A 14,750-nucleotide genomic window follows, 5' to 3' on the forward strand; every position below is an offset into this window, starting at 1 on the left:
TTTTTAAGAGGATGCTGCAGGAGTTGCCGGTGAGAATCGACAGGTCCGGTTCATCCGAGAGCGCATTTCAGTGAGCAGTGAGACTTCACAGCAGACGGATACATTCCAAGAGGACACGAGGAGGAAACCACATGCGGAGGTTTTTCTTAATTTTAGTTTTTTGTATAGCCTCGAACACGGAGCTGCAGCAGTAGTAGTAATAAGACACGCCGCGCTGTGAGCACTGCAGCTGCTGTGAGTGTGCAGGGCAGAAACCTATGTGAAGCTTGACTGATCTCCATGCAGGACCTCCGGTTGGTGCATCCTCTAATGGGACGAGCATCGATATGAGCGAAAATCAATTCATTCACAGAAACACAGACTAAATCATTTAAATAATGTTTTAAAATGTTGTGTAAAAAAACATTATTGTCCTTGACTTTCCTGCACATTTTTACAGTGAGGATGTGTTGCAGATGTTCAGTTTTATTATTTTTTTTTACATCAACCTTTCTTCATTTCGCTCAGCATTCATTTATTATCAACTCAGCCTGATATGCGGTTGTGTTAAAGCAGATTTATGCCATTCTGTAAAGTATACTGGCTATATCTGAGCAAAATGACAAGTTAAACATTTCTCAGTCTAAAAACATTTAAAAAAATTGTTTTTCGTCGATTAATGCCAGTCTAAAAAAAATAATCTTCAAATTAATATCATGAAATCCTCCGTTGCTTTGAGGATTACGCTATGTTTACTTTTTTAAATCTATACTCTTTTTAAATACAGAGGTGCAATGGTGCAGTGATGGTATAGTGGGTTTAAATTCATGTAAATAAAATAGATTAAATGGGACAGAAACTGTCTCTCTCTTAAATGTAGGAGGAAAAATACAAATATATATATATATAAAAAATATATATATTTATACAGATTTCTCACACTGGACTGGAGAGAGCATCATGTTAAGTGTTAGCTAGCTATACTGGCGACATTTATACTTCAATAAAACACGTAAAAACAAATGGTTAACTTTATGAAAACATGGCGAATATAATGTAAGACAAATAATATCAAAACAAATAAAGCCAGCTCAACTTTTATGTACTTTAGTTAGCAAATCATCTGTTGCTTTGAGGATTACCCATAATGCTTTGCTTCTACTACTCAGTGCAGTTGCACATTTATTACAGCAGGTGGCGTAGTTTCCCCATTTAGCGGGATTTAACCTGGAACTTTTCAACTATGTTACACACATAGGGTTAAAATGAATAGACAGATATATGACCATCTGAAGCGATTAAATAATAATCATGTTCATGCAGCCAACAAACTGTACTAAAATATACAAAGCAAGAAAAAAGATCCATCTATCTATCTATCTATCTATCTATCTATCTATCTATCTATCTAAAAAAGTATTGTTAAGTAGGAGTGAGTGGCATTTTTCCGATGACCTTAAACACAGCAGCAGTTTACGCTCTCGTGACGTCATCACGTTCTCCGTGTTTTGGTTTTACGCGCGGCCCGCGCTGAACAAGAGAACGACGCGATGGAGACAACAAGCAGCGACTGTACCGTTAAACCGGACGACCAGCAGCAGACCGGCGGAGGAGTGATGGAGGCGGACGGGTCCGTGTCAACATCCGACAGGTTACAAAATAAATAAACGAATACAGTTTTTAAAATGTCTGCGGGCTCAAGAGTCAGAACAGCGCAGTGATAGCGGCTTCATGCTAGCTTCATGCTAATGGAGCTAGCTTCGAGCGTGGATCACGTCACGCCAGACTTCTGTGTACAAAAAACGAAATTTGCATTTTAGGTTGTTGGCAAACGTTTGTAATAGGCCTGACATTATTTTTTACTGCGTTGCAACGTGGCCTGTTAAATACGGCATAACTAATAATAATAATAATAATAACTTGATTTATATAGCACGTTTAAATACAGACTTTACAAAGTGCTTTGACAGACAAAGCAGCAAAAGACAATAATAACAAAAACAGAAACAAATAAATATATATTTAGTAAAATAATTTATTAAAATCAACAAATAGAGATAACATATAAACTAAAATACATATATATATATATATTAGTAAAATCAACAGAGGTGAAAATAAACTAATACATAAATAAAATGATTTTACTATATATAGTCAGACCATAGAAGACCATAGAAGTCCTTAAACCATGCATACAAACAACTGTTTGTTGGCACCTTTATAAGATGTTTATGGATAAGCAAGGCAACAGTGAACCTCCAGATTATAAGATGTACTTTCACCAGATACACAGCGAGGTTAGTGAGATCATCTCGTCCCTCGCCAAGTGATGACAGCCTTACTCATGTGAACGGTGGCCTCACCTTGTGCCTCGCTGCGTCCAGGGCGGCGGTGTGATTTCCTGGGGAGAGTCGGAGAGTTCCCCCTTCCTCCCCCTCAACCACACCGACAGCAGAGACCTCACTGTGGAGAGAGAGAGAGAGAGAGACACCAGAGAGCATCGTCTCCCTCTCGTCTCTCTGCAGGACAGTAGCGTATCTGCAGCTCCACAAATATGAATAAATGATCAAATTGAGGCTGATTATTTTAGAACGTTACGTCTCGATGAAGCCAATTTTCGGCTCATTTATAGCCTCGTAACTTTGGCTATGTGTGGTCTACTTTTAAATGTATGACCTGTCTTACACTCAGCTTTGTGGAGCCTGCAGGTACCACACAACAACCTAATTGCCTGTATACGGAGCAGCAGCACGGGGCCATCTATGAGCTTAAAGGCAGTTCTGATGGCAAATACAGAAAACTATAGTTTGAAAGAAAACAGTCGAGGTGCTGCTGTCTGATCTCGGCCCCTGTTGTCTTCCCGTCTGTCTCCAGTGGGAGTGGAGATGATTCCCTGGATGGCGTCTCAGACCGCGTCCCCCGCTGCCCGTTGACGCCGTCTTTATCGCCAAGAAAACGGACCACGAGCCAGTCCAAGACCGAGCCTCCGCTGCTGAGGACGGACAAACGGACCATCTACACGGCCGGCAGACCGCCCTGGTACAACGTCACCGGGACCACCTTCACAGAGGCCTTCGTTATCGGTGAGCAATCAGCCAACTGCCACCTACTTCTGCTCTACTGTGTGTGTGTGTGTGTGTGTGCGTGTGTTTTTGTTTGACATTCACAGAGCTGATGGTCCGTGGTTAAACACATCAGGTCGGCATGAGTGGGGATACGTGGAGGGAGACGTGGACGATGTCTTTAGTGGGTGATCTGTTATTGTCAATGAGCCGCGGTGGCCGGTTACAATTTCACGCTCGGCTGTACTGGAGTCGATAAAAGGACCCGACGGTGTGACTGTGGAACTCATTAGAGCCTTGATGAAAAACACGACGCCTACGTACACCGAATATATAACAGGACTATATTCCTGCTAAGCATTTTAAATGGTTAACGATAATAACGACGCACAGAGCGCTGCCAACACAACACTATTTATCACAGCCAGAACTTCTGTTTTTACAGCTCCTGGATATGATAAATGGTGTCATTTTGGGGATATAAAAAAGGTTCTTCATTCGGACTAAGGCCAATGTCTGAATATCCAACATATATGCTGCTTACATGACCCGCATCAAATTCAGAATATTGAAATATTTATGATAATAAACGTAGTCATTGAGGATCGGTTAAAGGAGCAGCTTGAGAAGAGAAGGACGCAGACACAGTGACACGTCATAGAGACCAGTTTTCTGGTTTTATTGCTCATAGAAAAGTCTGTTTTATCTAAAACCAGCCGGGTGATAAAACGTGTCACTTACACTGAATCTATATGAACACAGTTAATAGGATTTTTTAAAAACATGATTTTTAAAGTCAGACCCGGTATTTCTACGGCCGCTCTGAAGCTGTAATCATTCGTAGGAATGAGGAGCCTCAGTGTCCCAGTCAGCAGTTTTGAGCTTGATGGGTCTTATCTGAGCAAAAAAAAAAACATTCCAACACTTCACCAAGAGTTGTTTATACCACAGAAGTAGCTCTGTAGGCTATTTCTGTTCACACACACACACACACAACCGTTGGCAGCAAATGCATCCAGTTCTTCACCTCCTTGCCATCCAGCATGTAGTCTTGGCCCAGTTCCCTTTGACTCAGGAGGTCGAGTGAGCGACTCGAGGCTCCAGACATTTTATTCCTCCATGCCGGCGACGATTTGTCCGTCTGTCCGTCCGTTTGTTTGTGTCCCGTTCTCGTAAACTCTAATATCGCAGACGTGTCTTCCTGCTTTTGAAGCCTTCATGACAGTAAAGTGACGACATTTTGGTTTTTTTAACCAGACCCTTGTAGCTGTTCTATTATTTCCTCTTACACACTTAGTCATTTATATCCACATTTATCAAAAACATCATTGCGATACGACGTTGGAAGTATTTTTTATCGGAAACTAGACGGAAACTTCTGGATCAGTCACAACATGTGGTTTGACTTCTGGTTTGACTGCGTCTCCTCAGGTCTTTGTTTCTTTGTGTTTCTCTCCTGGAGGTCTGTGTGGAGGAAGTGCTTCTGGTAAAACAACGGTAGCCAATAAGATCATCGAAGCGCTGGACGTCCCCTGGGTGGTCCTGCTCTCCATGGACTCTTTCTACAAGGTGAAGCACTCTAGAACATAAATAAGAGCTTCGATTGAGAGTGTTCCAGCCGCCGCTTAGTCGATCAATTCAGTAATATTTCACATTGCTTGCTCGGCATTTTACGCCCGGTGTTTACATGTTAATTATCTTTAATGTTTAAACGATGTGTAGATTAAATATCACGCCTCTCTCTCCCTCCACGTGGATCATTGGTGCTGATCCCAGCGTAGTGTGTAAAACCTGTAGTGCTGAACATTTGCTTTCCGTTTGTGTGTCAGGTGTTGAATAAAGAAGAGCAGGAGCTGGCGGCCAGAAGCGAGTATAACTTCGATCACCCTGACGCCTTCGACTTCGAGCTGCTGGTCACCGTCCTCAGGAAGCTGAAGAAAGGGAAGAGCATCAAAGTGCCGGTTTACGACTTCACGTCCCACTGCAGACGCAAAGAATGGGTGAGAAACCGTGTTAACCAACTCTACTTTACTGTTACTGGCCCGTTTGTTGGTTATTTGGTTGATCAATATCGTTCCAAGTCCGCAGGTAAGCAACTAAAAAAACCTTCAAAATCAACAGAAATTACAATTCAAGTGTAAACCTTTAGACGTATTAGAGAGAATAGTAGAGCTTAATCTATCGTCACCAAAATAAAAACACCTTTTTCCTTCTTTTTTTGTAGTTTACAGGATAAATGTACAAATCACTAATACCTCCCCTCCAGGGAGGTATTAGTCGTTTTAGCTGAAGCCAATTGAGATGCCTGCTAATTAGCTAATTATTAAGGATTTAGTGTACAGGACCGAGGAGCACAGATCTCCTCCCGAAAGCTTTGTGAAGGATCAATGCGGCCGCGTCGCACTCTGGCATCTCCTCTCCCTTTCTTTGCGATGTAATTTCATGGCTGAAAGGATCAACAGCTCACGGGGAATCTCCCACGGGTACCTGTGACATCATCTTATGAACCTTTTGTACCCGCCTGGATGTAATTAAGCCTCAGGCCCTCCGAGGAGGCCGGAGGCTGCTTCAGGCTGTGTGTGTGTTTCTACACATGAAGAAGAGTTTTACTACTTCTTTATATTTCTGTAAAAATAGAGGTCACCTCTGTCTCTCTCTCTCTGTCTCTCTCTCTAGCTCTGTCTGTGTCTCTCTCTTTGTTTCCTCTCTCTCTGTTTTAAAAACAAAAATCAATACCAAAGTGTCCAGTCCATTGACTTCAGCATGGAGCTGGTCAGAGGAAGGTAATGGGATTGTGATATACTCTGCACCATTTTGTCTTTGATTGAGACAGTGATTAATCTCTCACACACACACACACACTCTCTCTCCCTTGTGGTAGTAAAGCTGGTTGACGATGAGGTTTATCAGATAGCTGTGAACAGGAGGGATGATGAGAGCCTGTATGAATGGGCGTGTGAGCATTGTTTTAGATTTGGATGAATGTGAACCTGTTCCTTTTTTTTAAAAATTTGTTCCTCTTGACAGAAAACGGTGTACGGGGCTAATGTTGTCATCTTTGAGGGCATCCTGGCTTTTGCCAACAAGGAGCTGCTGAAGGTAAGAATAACTTCTCTCTGCTTACAGACAGGTGGCAACATCCGAGAGAGAGAGAGAGAGAGAGAGAGAGAGAGAGAGAGAGAGAGAGAGAGAGAGAGAGAGAGAGAGAGAGAGAGAGAGAGAGAGAGAGAGAGAGAGAGAGAGAGAGAGAGAGAGAGAGAGAGAGAGAGAGAGAGAGAGAGAGAGAGAGAGAGAGAGAGAGAGAGAGAGAGAGAGACCATGGTGATAAGACTCACAGCCTTCCCTGAGACCGGGCGCTGTAGTTGATTACTGTCTGACTCAGTTAATTACAGCCGTTGTCTGCGCTGATTAATCGTCTTTTAAATATAATTCTTGTAATTTAAGTCAATTATTGCTGCGAATGTGATTCACTAACGGAGCGGTGTGGTTTGAGAGAGTGAGATGCTGCGTACTACAGACACATGGTGCTGTGTGTATGAATCACACATCAATTAGACTGATTCCCCTCGTTTCCCTTCCTGTCTGCCAGCTGCTGGACATGAAGGTGTTCGTGGACACGGATTCTGACATCCGCCTGATACGGAGGCTGAAGAGGGACATTTCACAGCGCGGGCGGAACATCAGCGGCATCATCAAACTGTACAATAAGTTCGTGAAGCCGGCGTTCGAGCAGTACATCGAACCCACGGTGCAGTTGGCTGACATCGTGGTGCCCCGAGGTCAGTGGTTTATTTACTAGAGATGTAACGGAACTACTTTTTAATACGTCTATGCCAACAATCCCTCTGTGAAGACATTTTAATCACATCTACACTTTACACGGTGATTAATCCCGGTGAGCCGAGGCTTCGAATGATCTGTAACTTCTTGTCCTTTTTGTGTCTTAAACTTATTTCCAGGTGGAGAAAACTTTGTCGCCCTGGATTTGATTGTTCAGCACGTCCACAGTCAGCTGGAGAAGGTAACGATTCTAGTAGACACGTGAGACGAGCCTCTGGGCAGGATTCGGTGCACTGACGTCGTCTCTGATCACTTCCTGCTGTGTCCTGCAGCTTTAAAACTGGAGTCAACCATTTGGTTCTTACCATGTTCTCACAATTCAGGTGGTAATGGAGCACAACGAGCTGTAGAATATCCTTCAAAATGATGAGATTTCATCGGTAGTCGTTCTCGAGAGCTCCCCGTCTCCTTATCCCCAGTGAACCTGGTGAGACGGAGGAACCCGAGATTAATAACCCCGTGAAGAGAGCTGTCCTCCGTCCTTCCTCTCCGTCCTGTCAGCCGGCTTTATGACCTGTACAGAGCTGTGATCTGTTCCACCTTCGACATATTCATTCACCTCCGCTAGTAGAACACACATTAGTGGTGCAACGGACGGATCCCGTCCGCTGTTCACGTGAACCATAGAATCATTTCATCCATTATGATGCCTTCAGGCTCTGCTCAGTAACAATGAGCTGGTTGAACGTTATCGTGATGTGTTCAAATGTAATCTTGAAAAATACAGTTTGAAGATGTTTTCACAGCGATATAAAATAGATGTCTGAGAATGAATTAGGACGTGTTTAACTTCCTAACAGCTCTAAACACACAATACGTCATTTAAACTACTAATGACAAGATGTTCTATCAATACTAATACAAAATAAACGTTTTAAATAACCACTAAAGAGGACGATAGCAAAGTATGAAGATAACACTTTGAATTTTTGTCTGTCTCTCTCTCCTGTTTTTATAAAATCATCCACAAAGTGAAGACTTTTAACTCTTGCACCAACATCAGGTCAAACTTTTCCAATACTTCAGTTTAAAATACCTGCAAAACTAAAGACTAATGATTCATCAGCCTCCGCTGTGTTTAGAGCTAATTAGCAAATGCTAACATGCTAAACTAAGACGGTGAACACAGTAAACATCATAACTGTTTAGCATCTAGATCCACACTCAGCCTCACAGAGACTCTGTGTTAGAAATCATTCATTTTATCGTTTATTTTATATAAATGTTTGGCTTTATTTTGTGAGGTTTATGTTACAGATTGATGTCATGATGTTGTTTTTTCTTATGTCTCACCGTTTGTGCACAACTCCCCCCCCCCCCCCCCCCCGGCTGAATGCTGTGTAACCTTTCAGCGTGAGATCACTGTGAGGTACGACTGTTGCTTTATTGTTATTATTATTATTATTGTTAGATCTTCTCATTCCTTTTCCCTCTCTGCTTTCATCCTCTTTTCAACCGCACTTCATCTGAAGACGATAACAAATTAATATTTGTTTTGACTGATGAACAAACAAATCAATCAGATTGTTCTGGTTAACATCTGCACGTACAAGATTGATCATCTCTGTTCATGAATAAATTTAAATAAATGATGACGCGTATAAGGGCTTAGAACATTGTAATGGAAGTATATGACGGCCATTCCCATGTTCATACCATTTCGTTAATGACAAAAATATCCCTCCAAGAAGTATAAAATAAAACCCCAAATCCTGCTTTGTCCTCAAGTTAAGAAGACATTTTCAAATAGTTTCCTTTTCAAACATCACAACGGCAGTGTGAAGATCAACTGGTGCAGCGCTCTGCCCTCTGCTGGGAAGAAACATACTGTAACACCTGAATAACGCACTCACGTCCTGGTGAAATGTGCAACACGGAACCATTTAAATACAACATGCTGGTGTTCTGAAGAAGAGGCTGAAGACTTGCACACAGTTCAGAGACACAGAGAGATGAACTCTTTTAGGTCGGCGTGTTAAACGCAGGAACGGAGGCGGTAAAGAGCGACTGTAGTGCTTCTAGTGAATGAATGAACCACTCGTAAGACAAAGTGAATAGCTGAACCAGAAAGCATGTGTTCAGTGTTGCACAGCTGTGATGCAGTGCAGCTGTTTCATTGCTCTAACGCTGTTCTTTCTCTTATATTCTTGTCTTTCTTCTTCCCTCTAAATCTCCTCAAATGAATATCTGCCACCTTCTTCAGAGGACGCTCCGCTGGGATATGTGAGGCTCGCCTTGTGCATCCTCTTACTGTCGTTTTGTTCAAACAGACTCTGCATAATGAACCCAAAGGCCGACGTGTTTGTTCTCTCGCGACGCCTTTCGTGAAGCACTGAGGATGTTTTTGCAGGAAAGCATTAAACTCATTAGCAATCCTGGCTGTTAAAGCAGAAGCATGCTTTGTTTATTTCACTGGAGGGACAGAGCATGCAGCAAACTGATTTCAGCTGAAGAATTTGAATAACTCCGGTTACTTTGTGTACACAGTTTATGCTCCTGAAAAGCCACCGAGATGTCTAAATATTTCATATAACTAGCGTTTTCTTGGGCTTTAATCGCTCTACCTTGTCGTCCGTCCACATTCGACTCCAGTACAGCCGTCCCTCGCTTGAACAGATGTGGTTGGACACAATGTCTTTTAAAGAGTTGCTGAAGCTGAAACATCTTCCTCATCGTGTGTCGTATTCTCTGAAGAGATGCAGCAGGATGATATTTGCTGCTTTCCTTTTTCCGATCACGTCGGTCACGCTGCGTCTGTTTGATGTTCGCAGATCGGCTCTGGCCTCGGCTCACCAGGGTCAGCCGTTACCCAAAACCCTCAGCGTGTTGGAGAGCACGCCGCAGGTCCGCGGCATGCACACCATCATCAGGTCAGAGCACACGGCAACATCTCACAAGCTTCTGGAGATTACTTTAAACTGAGAGGAAGCTCAAACTCAACGGGTGGTTCAGGAGATAAATCGAGGCGGCGGAGGTGGAGACATCCTGACCTTCACGCCTCAAACTATTGCCGCTTTCTTACCGATGTTCTTCTTCCTCTTTGCTCCTGACCGCTGCGTGTTTGTGTAGGAACAAGGATACGAACAGAGACGAGTTTATCTTCTACTCCAAGAGATTAATGAGGCTTCTCATAGAGCACGCCCTCTCCTTCCTGCCTCTCAAGGTCAATTATTTACTGCTGCTGCAGAATGTTGTTGGAATATAAATACAATACATTATCTGTTCTGCATATTGTTACATTTAAATGTTCCTCTTTGTTTCCTCTTCGTCCAGTCGGTGTCGGTGGAGACGCCTCAGGGTGGCATCTACGACGGCAAGAGGCTGAGCGGTAAAAGAGTGAGTCTGCTTCTGTTCCCCCGGTCGTCAATGAAGGAAGTATTATATCGTCTCTGTGGTCACCGAGCTCAACTTAAGTATTTTTATGAGTGTGAATACAAATTAAACAAGTTTTAGATATTAAATGGCAACTTCACTCCAATATCATGAACTAGAGAAACTTTATTGTATCGATTTCCGTCCCAACCTCGTCTGCATACCACAGAGTAAACGTCACCAAACGCTGAAGTTCTGTGTGTTTGTAGATCACGGGCGTTTCTATCCTGAGAGCAGGAGAGACGATGGAGCAGGCTCTGATGGCCGTGTGTAAAGACATCCGACTGGGAAAGATCCTCATCCAGACCAACCACGACACCGGGGAACCAGAGGTCATACAATAATAATACACTTTATTTAAACAACAAGGCTCAAGATGTTCAGTAAAGAGTCAAAACTCACAATAAATAATAATGAAGTTGAACTGAGACAACGTTAGAGTGCTTCACGTGGTTGTTGATGTGCTGTCTTGTCTCCTTTCTTTTAGCTCCACTACCTCCGTCTGCCCAAAGACATCAGCGAGGACTACGTCATCCTGATGGACAGCACCGTGTCCACCGGAGCTGCTGCTCTCATGGCCGTCAGAGTTCTGCTCGTAGGTCGACTCCTACGGCCGTCATTTAAAGCTAAACGCGCTGACCGTCCGGTGCTTTCATTAGTCGAGATGTTTCTTCAGTGGTGTCACTCTTTAATATCCATCCTCTCCTCTGAAGGACCACGACGTAGCAGAGGACAAGATCTTCCTGTTGTCCCTGCTGATGGCGGAGATGGGCGTCCACTCGGTGGCCTACGCCTTCCCTAAAGTCTGCATCATCACCACCGCCGTGGACAAGGAGGTCAACGACCAGTTCCACATCATCCCAGGCATCGGTGAGGTTTCCTGTTCCCTCATCTGCTGATGTAGAATGAAGATGGTCTGTTTCTATAGAGTTATTCTTAATGCTCGTCATCGGAGCCACCGGGTCGGATTCTGGTGAAACCAGATGAACTCATGCAGGTTCACCAGAAACTCCTTCAGCTCAGCTCCCGGCAGCAGCAGCGTCTCCTCCTCCTCCTCGTCCTCTCCTCTCTGGGAGCCGACACCACGCTGCTGGAGACCCAGGACGTATTGCTGGACCTGCTCATGCTCTGAAGAAGCCTAAAGGACAAAACTAAAAACCTAACCTACCTGCTTTTATTTCCTCTTTGTTTCCAAAGGTAATTTTGGAGATCGTTACTTTGGCACCGATGCTCCGTCAGACTGGTGCGAGAGCGATGAAGGGATGGACGCCTGAAGAGCGAGGAGGGTTGTTACAGAAGCACAAAGACTCTCCTTCACCCCTCGCTGCTCCGTCTACGTCTTTCAGCCCAGAGATGTGACGCTGTGATAAACCGCTTCCTGTTCAGATGAGCGGAGTGGAGTTCAGCGTTCGGTCAGTGAAGACTAAGTGGAGATTCCCCGTTGGTGCCAAAGTTTACAGAAAGTTTAAATCTTTGTTTGAACGTTAGCTGGAGCTACGCTCAGTTTGAATCCCGACGTTTAACAGCAGTTCTACAAAGATGTACTTCAGTATCGATCGATCGGTACCCGGCTTCACATTCCAGTCAGGTTCAATCTCATCCTTTGTTTCAGCAGTGTGCTGTGACTTTAGCTTCACAATGATTCGTGTTACAGCTCTCTACTCTAAGACGCTTTCTCAGCAACTTTCACTGAACGGATTCATACTTGAACAAGAAGACGGACCGATGACTGACGAGGAAACATTCAAATATCGTTGGTTATTTTAGTTTTATGGTATTTTATCACATTTGTTACCAAAACAATAACTTTCTTTGTCCATTATTTCAAAAAAAAAGTTCATTCTTTTGAGTTAAAAACCATCAAACGTCGTTACATTACAAAACAATATGTCGCTCTTCAGCTGCTAATGAGTTTGTTGCGTCTTTGACCAGATGACACCGTGTGTCATATTTACTCGTGACCTCATTTTGCGGCTGTTTTATGGATGGTTTTATTTATTTATTTGTGTTGATTGAAGCGATTCTACTTCTTCTGATATTTGTTTTGCAGTACGTCGACCCCATTTATCCAAGTTGCATCAGCAATACAATACATTATGTTTTCATGTTAATGACACTGAAGCTCTGCAGGCGTAACGCTTTAAAATGTTCATGAGTGATGCAAGACTCCATTCAAACGTTTCGTGGTTCCTGAAACCAGCTCTGCCAACACTAGTGTGTACACGAGGGACGTCGGAGGTGGAGTACTCACTGGACCGTGTACTTGAGAGAACAGATCACAGTAGTACTTCATAAAAGCATAACATGAGATGACTGTAAGGAGGTTTCATGTGTTCATCACTCTTATAACGCATGTGGGGCTAAGTCTAATTATTTATTTACAATGCCAGGAAGTTTAATCTGTAATAATAATTTATTAGTTTCTTATTTTGTATTAATAATCTGAATCAGTAGAATAACTTATGATGGAGTAAAGAGTACAATCTTGGCTTTCAGTTGCATAAAATTCTTTAAGAATAGTATTTTAATAAACATATGGAACAGCTTTTAATTATGATATAATAATAATATCAATGCTTTTAATTACACCTGTGCTTTTGTATAAAAAAATAATTACTGTGAGGAAAGATGTTTACGTCCAGCTGTATCTGACGGCACATTTCAACTAATAACTTTACTAGAAGGATGTCTCACTTTATTTTGTATGACTCAACTATTAACTCTTTATGTGGAAGCTTCTTACCTTCAATGATTAATGACATTAAGGGGTTTACATGAAGTGCAACGTGCCGACCGATGAACCTTTGTCACACGTTTTATCGGTGAAACTAATAACACTGATAGTGGCTCAGTTGTATTTTGGTGCTCGAGCAATGTTAATAGTTACACCTGTGTTTGGCAAGTGAACGAGTTATTTGTGAGAATAATCTGTTGGTTTTGTACAGAATAAAAATATCAGCTTATAATATCTTGTGAATGTGTTTATTATTATGTGTTGTACTGGGTTTCCCCCACAGGAGGGCAGCAGATGACAACATGTTCTGTTTACAGCAGGAGTGACACACACCGCAGTCCTCATGCTGCCTTCATGGGCTGTAGGAAATAAAAGCTTTTACTTTTGTGCTGTCCATTGAGGAGCAAGAAAATGTGATGGGAAGAGTGGATAGAGAGACGGGGTGAGGTAGATGGAGGGGGGAGGAGGAGATCAGTTGTTCCTCAGTCGTCAAAGACATCAAATTCTTTCCTTTATTTTGACTTTGCTGAAGATGCATTCTTTAAAATACGGTAGCAGCCACATTCATTCCCACGTATCTATCAGAAGTAAGTTTAATTCGTGTGTTAAAGGCAGTAACTGGTCAGAGACTGATCATGTCTAGAAATATTGTAATGGTGTTGTTCACTCGTCTGACCACACGGAGGCACTACGTGGTTACCAAACTTCTTCCTGCTGTTACCATCGTGGTACAATCCAATGATTCCAACAGAAGCACAGCTGCAGTATTTCATTGTCAGGTTGTTGAGGATATCTGCCGTCTTGATTTCTGTCTCCTGAGCTGAACGTCTTCGCATGCTGCCGCTCAAAGAGAAGACACAGCTCATGTCAGATTTATGGCACCTCTCATGCAGGAATAACTGGCCCAAGGCAGAGCAGAGGCAGAGCAAGAGGCCAACAAGTCACTCTGGGATTATCTTTTCAGCCCCTTTGCCCAAAATCCAGACCTCTCATCGTCTTTAAGAGGTCTGCTTTCTGTCCCCAGAGTCAGAGCTAAACGTAGAGTAACAGCGTTCAGTTTTTAGCCCCATATATCTGAAGAAACAACTCACTTCTCTTCTTCTATTTTAGCTTGTTTTCATTATTTCTATTCTGTTTTTAATCATATTTATGTGTCCTTTTATAAGGTCTTTCTTTTGCACTTTGTCTTCTGAAGTTTTATCAATAAACTTGCTTTGCTTTTAAATTATAATTCAGCTGTGCATTTAAATTCCATGTTACTAACTGCAAATGTTTTGGGGATTCTTGATTATTTTGTAAAGCTGCACGAATCAATATTTTCACATTACTATTTATGAAGTGAAAGGTGTCGCTTGCGACGCTGAAACCACAGAGATTCGTCACTTAACTCTCGACTCTGCTGAGCGTTTGGTGTTTTTTGAACGTTTCCAGCAGCTGTTTTCAGTATAAACCCACAAGCTACCTGTCCAGCACCGCGTTAGGCCCACGTTTCAGTATGCAACACTCCTAATACTATACTTGAATTTAAAAAATAGTAAACATCAGCCCTGCTTGTAATATTAGTGTGGGAGGAACCTGCTCATATACAACGGTGACATGTGGCTGTTTGTCCTCCTCATGTTTCAAGCTTTGAAGTGAGCCCATGAATGAGCGTGAAATTATTTTGTAACTATGCACCATTTCCTCTAAAATCGAATCTGAAATTAGACACATTGTCTCATGAATGTGATTTGAAGTTTAGCTTCATCTAAACTTATGAG

General features: G+C 42.6%; 1 protein-coding gene across 1 annotated transcript; it reads left to right on the forward strand.

Annotated features, from left to right (window-relative positions):
* The first annotated feature begins 1,497 nt into the window (after positions 1-1,497).
* On the forward strand, positions 1,498-13,222 carry LOC142941679 (uridine-cytidine kinase-like 1). Its single transcript, XM_076083694.1, has 15 exons — positions 1,498-1,630; positions 2,857-3,065; positions 4,507-4,613; positions 4,874-5,044; positions 6,072-6,143; positions 6,634-6,823; positions 7,004-7,065; positions 9,088-9,107; positions 9,656-9,754; positions 9,954-10,047; positions 10,158-10,220; positions 10,466-10,588; positions 10,744-10,851; positions 10,970-11,126; positions 11,454-13,222. Exons 1-15 carry the CDS (start codon positions 1,530-1,532, stop codon positions 11,528-11,530), a joined length of 1,653 nt encoding a protein of 550 aa, XP_075939809.1. The 5' UTR covers positions 1,498-1,529; the 3' UTR covers positions 11,531-13,222.
* Positions 13,223-14,750: the final 1,528 nt, after the last annotated feature.

Source organism: Anarhichas minor, unplaced genomic scaffold, assembly GCF_050575085.1.
Source record: "Anarhichas minor isolate MPS153535 unplaced genomic scaffold, ASM5057508v1 ptg000136l, whole genome shotgun sequence".
Lineage (NCBI taxonomy): Eukaryota > Metazoa > Chordata > Actinopteri > Perciformes > Anarhichadidae > Anarhichas > Anarhichas minor.

Coding starts and splice junctions, on each gene's coding strand:
- LOC142941679 (XM_076083694.1), top strand. CDS start 1,530: ATGGAGACAACAAGCAGCGACTGTACCGTTAAACCGGACGACCAGCAG. Junction 4,614..4,873: donor CCATGGACTCTTTCTACAAG/GTGAAGCACTCT, acceptor TTTGTGTGTCAG/GTGTTGAATAAAGAAGAGCA. Junction 11,127..11,453: donor CCACATCATCCCAGGCATCG/GTGAGGTTTCCT, acceptor TTGTTTCCAAAG/GTAATTTTGGAGATCGTTAC.